The sequence below is a fragment of the Eurytemora carolleeae genome, unplaced genomic scaffold (assembly GCF_000591075.1).
Source record: "Eurytemora carolleeae unplaced genomic scaffold, Eaff_2.0 scaffold66, whole genome shotgun sequence".
In the NCBI taxonomy this organism is placed as follows: Eukaryota; Metazoa; Arthropoda; class Copepoda; order Calanoida; family Temoridae; genus Eurytemora; species Eurytemora carolleeae.
Window position 1 is genome coordinate 252,703 of NW_019396101.1, and position 13,243 is coordinate 265,945.

The 13,243-nt window shown below is 34.6% G+C and overlaps 1 protein-coding gene across 1 annotated transcript in view; it reads left to right on the forward strand.

Annotated features, from left to right (window-relative positions):
- The window catches only part of LOC111694968 (neuroligin-4, X-linked), a 35,995-nt gene extending 24,538 nt beyond the window's left edge, over positions 1 to 11,457 (forward strand). The window contains exons 9-15 of the mRNA XM_023464067.1: positions 678 to 766; positions 1,707 to 1,811; positions 1,954 to 2,074; positions 3,307 to 3,455; positions 6,076 to 6,179; positions 6,244 to 6,370; positions 10,252 to 11,457. Coding sequence (XP_023319835.1) covers positions 678 to 766; positions 1,707 to 1,811; positions 1,954 to 2,074; positions 3,307 to 3,455; positions 6,076 to 6,179; positions 6,244 to 6,370; positions 10,252 to 11,095 — 1,539 coding nt within the window. The 3' untranslated portion in view covers positions 11,096 to 11,457. The remainder of the gene's footprint in view (positions 1 to 677; positions 767 to 1,706; positions 1,812 to 1,953; positions 2,075 to 3,306; positions 3,456 to 6,075; positions 6,180 to 6,243; positions 6,371 to 10,251) is intronic.
- Positions 11,458 to 13,243: the final 1,786 nt, after the last annotated feature.

Consider the following 13,243-nt stretch of genomic DNA (forward strand, 5'->3'; position numbering starts at 1 on the left):
ACCCCAGGGAAGGTTTATGAATGATCAAAATTTCAAATATTTGTCTCCATCAAAATTCGATCTTCATTAAATTTTTGAAAATTTTGAAAATCCACGAAATTTTTTTGTGAAAATCCGCTAATTTTTTTTGTTTTGTTTTACGATGTACACAAAGAGAACATGTTCAGAAATAAATTAAAAGATGGGCGCGAAGCGCCCTACAAGGCTATTACAGTATATTGTCTGTCTGTTTGTTTGTTTGTTTGTATCCAATAAACGTCAAAACGGCTGAACCGATCGGGCCGAAATTTTTTTGTGGGACATCACGTGACCACAGGGAAGGTTTATGAATGGTAAAAATTAAAAAAATGTGTGTTAAAGGTTTTTAATTTCGTAAAAAAAATCTAAATTCTTGAAAATCCGCGAACATTTTTTTAAAATCCGCAAAATTTTTTCTTCTTTGTTTTAAAATGTAAACAAAATGAACATGTTCACAATTTAAATAGAAGATGGGCGCGAAGCGCCGTAAAAGCCTAGTATTTGAATACTTTTCCTTAGGTTTAGGTTATATTTGAATATTTTTCTTTAGGTTTAGGTTATATTTGAATACTTTTCTCTAGGTTTAGGTTATATTGAATACTTTTCTTTAGGTTCGGGTTTTTTCTAGGTTCAAGTTAGATTTAAATAGTTTTCTCCAGGTACTTGTCGGAGTATCGGAGAATGAAGATATAAATCTTTTCTCCTCGGTTCAGCTCAGGGATGGGATTTCAACTCACGAGAAGAATAGGTAAGGTTCAGATTGCTGGATTATTTTTTTTTTGGTTTGGCTTTTTTGCTTCTAGATCACAACGGAGCAGAACTCAGACACGGTCTCTACTATAAAATAATGTTTCATACGTTAAAAAATATTTTCTTAAAGCCTAACTTTGATTTCTAAAATACATCAATGCTGATTGGATCAAGATAACCTGTAAAACGAGTTTGGACTTGCAATGAAAACATTTGAATATTATAAAGATAGTTTTCCCTAAATCTTAAATTATTTCTTGTATATTTGGATGATATGTTGTTTCGGAACTAAACATGGATTATATGTATTTAGAGTGCAAACCTCACAATATAGATATATCATTGATATACAGTGTAGATGTATTGATGATTAATATATACAACAAATAAGTTAAAGAGCCAGAGTTTTTCAACTTAATAGATTTAGTTTATTAGTAATACTTTTTTTGTGATATGTAAGGTCTGGGGGGGGATAAAACTCATCATCTCTTCACTTTGAAACCTTTAACATTGAAACCAATCATAGTTTAACTTATAAATAACAGTATTTTATGCATTTATCCCTTATCCATAATTTTTGCTGATTTTTTAAAGTCTTTTCTTTCGTTTTTCTTTCATTGGATATATTATCATCAAGTTCACTTACTTAGCTAAAAATATAATGGGCGACCAAGTCCCTTTGTAAATTCATAAATCCATAATTTTTGCTGATTTCTTAAAAGTTTTATCTGAAAATATATAGGGCGAGCAAGCCACTTTATAATTTTATAAATTTATAAAATTCTGTTTGTTTTGCTGTTTAATAAAGTATTTGAGAAAGAAAAAAAAAACAGTATTTTATGACATTTTCAAAGCAAAGGAAGAAAAAAGGAAAGTTTTTATCGGTGGTGGGTTTTGATGTATACCGCCTACTCCCAATAATTTGTTTATATATTTAGTATTCTACGAAACTTAGCCCGAAACTGCTATGATTATCATGTGAACGAAATATTCTTTGCCATTGAAACTGAGTACACGGACTTCACAGGGAGCAGTCCCTTCAGGTAATATATTTCATTAGTTCATTAATAGATACAAAATAACAAAATAACAAAGCAAGAATATGGAGTTCTTATTTCTTGTTTTTACCTCAAACGTAAACACCATATTTGTGTTAAAATATACAAAAATAAAATCTGTGTGCAGGAGAGTAGAGTTGGCACGTACAGCTGTTATAGATAAACTGTACGTGAGCCCAGCTGTAGAAACGGTGAACTGGGCTAATGAGTCAGGTTATCAGGCCTTCCTGTACATACATAAACTTAAGGTACACATTTCTAGTATTTCTGTAAATATAGAAGAAAAGAAGAAAATAGAGTTCTCATCAAAATTTAATTTTTTCTTTTAAAAAGTAATTATTTCATTCCATTTCCATTAATTCTTTTTGCTCTCAGACTAAATTGTTTAATAATGTTGAGAAATATACTTTTGTATTTCTTAATTTTAATCATCTAAGGTTTCTCTCCTAAAATTAGAGTCGGGCAGTGTAACCATTTTTAAGATATTCTAGAATCGTTAGCTTCAATGAATTCACAAAAATCAACGAAATCTTGCGTATTTCACATTTGTTTCTTTCAGTTTTTTTCATGAATAATGCAATTTTGACTGAACAAAGAAAAATCGATCATTCGTTAACGAACAGGATTATCTATATATATACTTTGCTTGTCTGTCTGTTTGTTGGTATCCAATAAACTTCAAAACTGCTGAACCGACCGCGCCCAAATTGTTTGAGGAACCTTACGTGACCACAGGGAAGGTATATGGATGTTCAAACCTTCAAAAACTAGCCTCCAACAAAATTTGATTTTCATTAAGTTTAAAAAAAACACGAATTTTTTTTATAAAATCCGCGATTATTTTGTTTTTCTTTTACAATGTTTACAAAGAGCAAATGTTCACAATTAAAATACATTTTTAAATATGTTAAATTTCTTAAACTGATAGTTTAAGACTCGAATAATAAGGAAAAATAACCCTACCTGAAATATACCCAAAGAGGAATCATATTAAAGATAAAAGAATCTGTTTGATCCCACTTCAAGTCTCGTAATTTAAATTTTCTCTTGCTAACGTCATTACCAGAAAGTTTAAAAGTTTTCTCTGCCTTCAAAGAAAAAGAAAAGTAAATATCAAAATTCTAGTTTTATGGACCGTCAAAGATGATCGATGCTCGGAAAAAAATCCGACATTTATTATTTATAAAAAGTCGTCAATTTCAGATGAGGAATTTGCGAAAATATCGGTAAAAAGCCAAAATTGTTATTAACTATCTGAAAAACCTAGTTTTCTATAATCTACTAAGACGGTAAACCGTTTTTTTGAAAAACTCATGCTTGTGCAATCTAATTTACATTAAAGCGTTGCCTGGAATTTATTTTCTAAAATATAAGACGAATTGGAACATCCTGTTCATACATTTTAGATTGATTTCAGATCGTCTTTTTATTCCACTTTAATTTGTCAACCACTGTATCCCTCCTCACTAATATCTTGCAGGAGTTTGAGAGGGCGGAGGGCGGAGATTTTCTCTCCTTGGTGTTTGGTTTACCCTTTGCTCCGGAGATATCTGGACCCTTCTCCTCTCCTCAACAAGCTCTAGTCTCTCAAACTATACTCACATACTGGTCTAACTTCGCTCACTCAGGGTAGGTTCAACGTACAATAGATTATTCTCTGTATATTATCAAATGCTAATGTTCAAAATATGTTCTTCATAAGTGCAACTTCCAAGAACACAATTTTCAAAATGACAGCTTTCCAAATATACATCCAAAGGAATTGATAATCTTATATCTTTGCAACACAATGGCGTAGATCTTAGATGTGTCAAACTATCACTTCTTTTCGATTGAATTATCTAAGCTTGAAATATCAGGTTGAAAAAATAAATTGGATTAGAATATTTTATTTAGTGGCAAAGACTCAATTCCTATTTCCATGTGACGGTATCATAAATATTGAATTTTCCAAGTAGCAACTTCCAAATTTCACAGTTTCCACAGTCAAAACTTCCCAAATATAAACTTTAAAGCCTGGCTTTTTCCCAAACCTTATAACAACAACACACGGAATGAAGCATCCCGTAACCTAGCTAAATTTAATGCTGTTTCTACTCTATATAAGTTCGTATGATTGAGTCCTATCTAAACGTTATATAAATGCAACTTTATAATTTTAGTTCGAAAACAAAGTTGAAGATAATCTTGAATAATTAAATATAAACTCTGGAAATCATTTAACCCCGTCAGTCATGAGTGGGAATAAAACTAAGAGGTGGGGGGGGGGGTATCTATATATATATAAAGTAGTAATCTTTGTTTGTCTTGTTAGTATGTCTGATTACAACTCAGGAACCCCATCATGTCCGATTTCCCATAAATTCTTATTGGGAAACTTGGGAGAACCATAGGAATGTTCTTAGTAGAGTTAAAAAATGCATATTTTAGAACCAAATCGTCTTGTATCTAACTTTGATTTTAAAGATGTAACTTTACTTTCTTTAAATGCAAAATCTTTCCTTCAAAACCATGTTTATGACTTATAAGGTTTATATCTTTCCATATAACAGTGAGAGCCAGAAAAATGTGGAATTTATCGTCGTCTTCCTCTTTAAGCATGTGTTCTTAACATGAACAATCTTTTAGCAAATTCTCACTATCAACCATTGGAAATAAGAAGAAGAAAAACAAAACCGACATTCGTTCTCATTCTGGTTCTCACTACATCCTGATATTTGTATTAAAGGGAGTGTTCCCGAAAAATGAAAGGGGGTATAGGCTTAATGCGATAAAAAAGCGCTTTTAATCGCTACTAATCTTACTTCTATCTGATGTTACATCTATAAGGAGAAAATTGTTAAAAACGACTAATACCGAAGAACGTAGTGTCCATCCGATTCAGAAATATGCAACATTAATATTTTGTATTTTTCATGATCTGAGAGTTACTTTTGAAAAAATTTATTCCTGTTTCGAGGATTTTTGATAATGAAGACGGCATTTTCATATTTTCCAGGAATGTTCAAAAGTCCAGCACCAGCGAAAATTATTTTTTAAAAAAAATCAAAAATATTATGAAATATTAACTATATACGAATGCGTCGAAAAATAATTGATGACTGCTGTTTCTAATATCTGAATGTTTTGTTTGGAATTAAATTGATTTGTTTACGATCCGAGTTGAATGTTGCATCTTTCCGAATTTGTATGGACGCTGCGTTCTTCGGTGTAAGTCGTTTTTAACAATTTTCTCCTTATAGACGCAACAGATAGAAGTAAGATTAGTAGCGCTCAAAAGCGCTTATTAATTGCATTAAGCATATACCCCCTTTCATTGTTCGCGAACACTCCCTTTAAGAATGTTCAGAAAAACAAGTAAAATATTATTTATTTGTTTTGAGTCTTTTACCTCAAACCTGTGGAGGAAAGGGGGGGGGAGTATCCCTTCAAACTGCGGGGTTATTTCTGTACATAAACCCATTAAATAAAGAATTTGTGACCTAATAAATAAAATAACAAGTTAGAAACCAGCCAGGAAAATTAGAATTAATAATTTGATCGATATCGTTGAGAAATATTTAAGTCTAGTAATGATAAATTTATATAAACAATTATAAAATTGCTGATAACAATTTTTAAGGGAAATTAATATTTTAGAATTTTATTTTTAATATTCGTGATATACAACTAACAGAAAGCATTTAGAAAATACAGAAAATTTTGTTTGAAATCACAGAATGTGTCTAATTTTTTTGCGGCAACTTACATGACCCCGGGGAAGGTTTATGGTCGGTCGAAAGGGAACAATTTTGCCGGGAAATAATGTCGACTTTTCAGATGTTGAAAATCTATGAATTCAAACTGAAAAATTCGCAAAAATAGTTGTTCTATGAAGTACAATAAAAAATGGTGGCTTATAAATCCACAGTTAAACGATAAAAGTTGTTTCCAGAAAAGGGGAACAAAACTGCTGTACGTCTAGAAGTAGTAAAGTAAAGAAACTACGGGATGTTAGAAAATATAAACGGCAGTAAAACAATATATTAGATATTGAAATCATTCAATTAAATCAACAATTATTGTTGTATTGATCTTTAATTACAAATTTAAAAATATTAGTAGATTGTTTTAAATTTGATATTGATACAAAACTGAATCCGTTCCCTTCGAACTGTGCAAATATCGTACGTCTTTTCTGTAATTCCAAAAAGTTGATATTTTTACTTTTTGAAAAAATTCTAGTTGGAATTACAAAATCTTTATTTAGGGATCCAAACAGTCCTAGCAGTATAAGAGATCTCTTCAACTCACATATGGGATTACCCACCTGGAGAAGGTTTTCTTTACAGAACCAGGACTACTTGGAGCTAGGTAGGATAGATAGAGAGAAAGATGAATATAGATTACAAGGTTTAACTAAAATTTAATGTTTTAGATCTGGATCCGTCCAGTGAGGTTCACTATAGACCTAGACCTATGGCGACCTGGTTGAAACTAATTCCTAAGCTTCATCTATCTGGATCCGATCATACATATCCAGAGCATTCTCTTCTTCATCCCAGGTATAGATACACACCCAGAGCATTCTCTTCTTCATCCCAGGTATAGATACATACCCAGAGCATTCTCTTCTTCATCCCAGGTATAAATACATACCCAGAGCTTCTCTTCTTCATCCCAGGTATAAATACATACCCAGAGCATTTTCTACTTCATCCCAGGTATAAATACATACCCAGTGCATTCTCTCCTTCATCCCAGGTATAGATACATACACAGAGCATTCTCTTCTTCATCCCAGGTATAGATATATACCCAGAGCATTCTCTTCTTCATCCCAGGTATAAATACATACCCAGAGCCTTCTTCATCCCAGGTATAGATACATACACAGAGCATTCTCTTCTTCATCCCAGGTATAGATACATACCCAGAGCATTCTCTCCTTCATCCAAGGTTTAGATACATACCCGGAGCATTTTTTCTTCGTCCAAGGTTTTGATACGTACCCGGAGCATTTACTTCTTCATCCCAGGTATAGATACATACCCGGAGCATTCTCATCTTCATCCCAGGTATAGATTAATACCCGGAGCATTCTCTTCTTCATCCCAAGTATAGATACATTTCCAGAGCATTCTCTTCTTCATTCCAAGTATAGATACATACCTGGAGCATTCTCTTCTTCATCCCAGGTATAGATACATACCCAGAGCATTCTTTCCTTTATCCCAGGTATAGATACATACCCGGAGCATTCTCTTCTTCATTCCAGGTATAGATACATACCCGAAGCATTCTCTTCTTCATCCCAAGTATAGATAGATACCCGGAGCATTCTCGTCTTCATCCCAGGTATAGATACATACCCGTAGCATTCTCTCCTCCATTCAAGGTTTTGATACGTACCCGGAGCCTTTACTTCTTCATCCTAGGTATAGATACATACCCGGAGCATTTACTTCTTCATCCCAGGTATAGATACATACCCGGAGCATTTACTTCTTCATCCCTGGTATAGATACATGGGACCAGTACAAACGTCGGACCCACAAACGTCGGACGGTACAAACATAAGACTTACAAACGTCGGACAGTACAAACGTCGGACCAGTACAAACGTCAGACCAGTACAAACGTCGGACCAGTACAAACGTCGGACTAGTACAAACGTCGGACCAGTTTAAACGTCGGACGGGTACATTTATAAGAAAAAACGTCGGACTTGGTAGATTTTGAATGGACCATTGTATTAAACAATTTCAAACTATGAATTCTACAAGATCATACAGTTTAATCCCTTTATCTTTGCAACCCGATGTTGTAGATGTTTCCAAGAACAGTTCGTGGACTTATTGCTTTATTTCCAGAGCTTTCTTTAACTACTTGTTTTTCTATTTCACGTACTCATTTCTTCAAAAGATCACTGTCATGTGTATGCTCTCCCAGGAAACTGATAATCTTGTCATTTTAAAGAATTGTTTTTCCTTTGAATGCATTGGTAATAGGTTTTGTTGGGTTTCTTCTTTGTAACCCTATATTCAAACTGATTTGAATCAAGTAGGTCAAGTCCCCCCTGCTTGACCTCAATATAGTTAGCAGTCTCCTCGTCCATGTATCCAGACTTTGTGAGATTAGGAATTTTTAACAAAAAAAAATTGGGAATTTTTTTTAGAGAAAATTGCAAATTTACAAGCATTTTAATCTGAAAATTCAAATATATTTTGTCCTCCTTAGTCCGACGTTTTTCCTTATAAATGTACCCGTCCGACGTTTGTACTCGTCCGACGTTTGTACCAGTCTGACGTTTGTACTGGTCCGATATTTGTACTGATCCGACGTTTGTACTGGTCCGACGTTTGTACTGTCCGACGTTTGTAAGTCTTATGTTTGTACCGTCCGACGTTTGTGGGTCCGACGTTTGTACTGGTACCAGATACATACCCGGAGAATTCTCTTCTTCATCCCAGGTATAGATACAAACCCGGAGCATTCTCTTCTTCATACCAGGTATAGATACATACCCGGAGCATTCTCTTCTTCATCCCAGGTATAGATACATACCCGGAGCATTCTCTTCTTCATACCAGGTATAGATACATACCCGGAGCATTCTCTTCTTCATCCCAGGTATAGATACATACCCAGAGCATTCTCTTCTTCATCCCAGGTATAGATACATACCCGGAGCTTTTACTTCTTTATCCATAGTAAAGATGTAAAAATTATTTACATTTGATATGTAAATAGCAAAATCACACACCATTGACATTGAAATGCTGAAAATCATTATACTTTTGAAAAGTGTGCGCAGCACATATTCTGGTGGCTGCAGCGGCCATACCAAAACCAAAATGTCAGCATATAATTTGATATGCTTCAGTGCGCGGCCGCAGCTCTCAGTTACCTTTCATGTCCAAGCCGCGGAAATTCTCCATGAAATTGCCTTAACCAGTAATCAAACCTAATCCATTTTAATATGATTTTGGTACAAGGTTGCGTGATTTTTTTAGATTTCTATTTTGAATGTTGTTTAAAGAGGTTTCACAATTTAATTACTACAAAGCATACACATATATATAGATAAATATAGTTAGATACTCATTGTTTTTAGATAGTTTTCTATATTTAGGGGATACTGGTAAAATAATGGGGTTGTTGTTTATTTTTCCGAATATATCCTCAATACATTTATTATTTATTTTCGTCAATGCTAGAAAAATAAGAATATATACTGAAGTATTTCTCTTAAGAATATCCTAGTAAGAAGAATATAGTTTCTGTCTATCTAGTTAAATGGGACTGTTCACATCAAATATTGTGTCTGTCTATCTTGTTAAATAGGACGGTTCACATCAAATATTGTATCTGTCTATCTTGTTAAATGGGACTGTTCACGTCAAATATTGTATCTGTTTATCTTGTTAAATAGGACTGTTCACATCAAATATTGTATCTGTCTATCTTGTTAAATGGGACTGTTCACGTCAAATATTGTGTCTGTCTATCTTGTTAAATGGGACGGTTCACATCAAATATTGTATCTGTCTAATGGGACTGTTCACGTCAAATATTGTGTCTGTCTATCTAGTTAAATGGGACTGTTCACATCAAATATTGTATCTGTTTATCTTGTTAAATAGGATTGTTCACATCAAATATTGTGTCTGTCTATCTTGTTAAATGGGAATGGCCAAATCTAATATTGAGTCTGTCTATCTAGTTAAATAGGACTGTTCACATCAAATATTGTGTCTGTCTATCTAGTTAAATAGGACGGTTCACATCAAAAATTGTATCTGTCTATCTAGTTTAATGGGACTGTTCACGTCAAATATTGTGTTTGTCTATCTTGTTAAATGGGACTGTTCACGTCACATCAACTATTGTATCTGTCTATCTTGTTAAATGGGACTGTAAACGATAAATATTGTATCTGTCTATTTTGTTAAATGGGACTGTTCACATCAAATATTGTATCTCTCTATCTAGTTAAATGGGACTGTTCACGTCAAATCGATTTGTACTTTTCACAAACATATTTCTATTAGATGTATTTTCACAGAGTATTTTATATTTCCGCCTTTCGCAACCCCCCCCCCCCCATAAGACGTAGAAATCAGTTTTTTTATTTTTGACGGTGCTGATTATAGTTGTGCTACGTTCCTGTATAGCATAAGGAAAGAAAAAACAAAAAAAAGTAATTTGAAAAAATTTAAGAGACCTTTATCGATCAAAAGATGTATTTTTTCAAAGTAATTGCTCTAGAAGGAAGAATTATTATTCTTAGACTATTGTCATTCTCTGTGTTCAAATTGTAGATACAAAATTCAAGCTAAAAGGATTTTCTTTTTTGAATTTATTTGAATTTATTCATTCATAAATTCAAGAAAAGAATCTTCCTTGTTTCAGAGTAGAATATTAATTTGAACCTTACTCCTAGGAAGCAGTACAGAGGACTACCAGGATCCAAGGAGGATCAAGCTCAACCCAACCTGGCCTATGATAGTTTACAGCTTGGAGCAGGAACCCCTTGTAATGCCAGTAAATCCCTTCTACCCAGCAACGGATCTATGATTAGGGTTGGAGAATCCTCTATACAGTCGCAGAGCACAATCCTGTTTATCATGTGTATCGGAGTTCTTCTGCTCTCTGCAAATATCTGGTTTTGGGTTTGTTTTCTGGTCCGGCGAAAAAGTATAATTTGTTGTATGACGAATGATGTTGAGAGAAAGAAACTATCTGAGGAGCCTGAACATAGCCTGATTCAACAGCAAACCAAGATACCAGAACCCGGATACCAGAGACGGGTTCCGCTAGAATCTGTCTGGTATGATAACTCGGACAATTTGTCGAAAACGGATTCGTTCTCTCAAGGTAGCAACTCTAGATTTACCGGCGGGGAAGAACAAGCAATATCCTTGATATCCTCGGGTCACGTGACAAGGACAAATAGAGACCTAGAGCTATATAACTGCAGCTATAGTAAGACTCTCCCTAAACGATGCGCGCAACCTCACGACCAGTTTCAGTGCACACAAATCCAGCGAGCAGCCAGTCAGGAGCTTCTCACGTCATCAGGGAGACACATGTCTGAGACAGTACCTGGAGCTTCTAAATCCAACCTTGTTGAAGTGCTGAGCTCCAGACCCGTCCAGGAGGAGAAGAAGGTTTCATCTCGACCTAAACTCTCAACCTTCGGACACACGGAGCAGTTCTCAGTCCAGACTGTTCAGGGGAGTAGACAAGAACCATCTGAGAGATATCTTAAACCTGAATCCGTTTAAACATTAAACTCGTCCTTGAAAGAACTACAGAGACAAAACAGTGAATATTATTATAAAAAGAATAAGAATCGAAAGTTTTATATTTTTGAGATGGTTAGATAAAAAGTTCGACCAACCCAAAAAGTGTTTTGAAACTTTGCCAAGAATGAATGAAAATGGATGTCCGTATAGGACTAGTGACCACCATTCATCCATTGAAAAAAGTTCAAGTATAATCTAAGCACTGTGCGTGACCACCATTATTTAAACTTTAAAACATAAAGGAATTGAGTCTTTGCCACAAACTTACAGTTTAGAATCCCTGTATATTTGCTAGCTGATGGTGTAAACCGTTGATATTTCAAACTGAGATTATTAGATCTAACATAACTCATAGTTTGAAATATCTAAGGTCTACGACATTGGGTTGCATAGAAACAGGAATTAGAAAATTAGAGTTTGTGACAAAGACTCAATTCCTTTGAAAGAAAGTGTGCTTATTCATGATTAAACATAAACGCGTCAAATGGTTGAAAAGATAAAAATGTGAAATAAATATATTATTAATTTATATACGGTAGTAGGCGATTAAGATTTTTAATTAATATCAAGCCTTTAAACAGCATGGATACACGAAAATATGGAAACAAAGAGAAGCTGTCGATTAGAAAATTGTTTTTTTTTACTTGTAAAATTATAATTCGAGAGAAGCTTGTTGACAATTAAAACTAATATAAAAAGTCGTCTTCATTACATTGATATAATTGTCTACCACCGTACATAATTTGTATGTCATAAATATTGGGTTTTTGAGCTTTTTATATTTCTTATCTTATATTAATAGAGTCTAAATGTTAAGAATTTAGAAATATACCTTTAAAAATGTTGTTGTTTTTTGTTATGTGTGTAGCCTGACCTGCCCCCCCTCCCCGCTCGTCATATACATTTGCTTGTTCAGACGAACGTCGTCATTAATTATTTTTTCTCCATCTTCCAACCAATCCGAGAGGTACAGTTATCCAAAATGTGCATCAAGCAAACATTTATCAATAGTTCTCCTTTAAAACAGAAACTAGTAACAAGCTCGTAGTAGTTCTAAAATATGCATGTCCAGTGCTTTAGTTCTAAAATATGCATGTCCAGGGCTCCAGTTCTAAAATGTGCATGTCCAGGGCTCCTGTTCTAAAATGTGCATTTCCAGGGCTCCAGTTCTAAAATATGCATGTCCAGGACTCCAGTTCTAAAATGTGCATGTCCAGGGCTCCAGTTCTAAAATATGCAAGTCCAGGGCTCCAGTTCTAAAATGTGCATGTCCAGGACTCCAGTTCTAAAATGTGCCTGTCCACGGCTCCATTTCTAAAATATGCATGTTCAGGGCTCCAGTTCTAAAATGTGCATGTCCAGGACTTCAGTTCTAAAATGTTCATGTCCAAGGCTCCAGTTCTAAAATATGCATGTCCAGGACTCCAGTTCTAAAATGTGCATGTCCAGGGCTCCAGTTCTAAAATATGCATGTCCAGGGCTCCAGTTCTAAAATGTGCATGTCCAGGACTCCAGTTCTAAAATGTGCCTGTCCACGGCTCCATTTCTAAAATAAGCATGTCCAGGGCTCCAGCTCTAAAATGTGCATGCCCAGGCCTCCAGTTCTAAAATGTGCTGTCCAGGACTTCAGTTCTAAAATGTGCATGCCCAGGCCTCCAGTTCTAAAATGTGCTGTCCAGGACTTCAGTTCTAAAATGTGCATGTACAGGGCTCCAGTTCTAAAATGTGCACGTTCAGGGCCCCAGTTCTAAAATGTGCATGCCCAGGCCTCCAGTTCTAAAATGTGCATGCCCAGAGCTCCAGTTCTAAAATGTGCGTGTCCAGGGCTCCTAAAGTATAAGTGAGTTTTAGTAAGTTAACATCAGAGGCCAATGTGTTAGGGCACTAGAAATACGACTGAGTATTGAAAATTCATAAACAACTTTCCAGGCTGTCTGCATTTAAATAGGATATAGAAAAACTTAAGATGTGAACACTCAGTCTACACAAAGGGTCTCAAAAAACATCAATATTGATGTTATTTGTGTCCAAAATTGGCCACCCTAAAATCAGCTGGTTGTATATATAGGGAAAGAAAAAACTTGTCATAAAATTTTAAATCGCAGTTTAACGAATATGAATCCATCC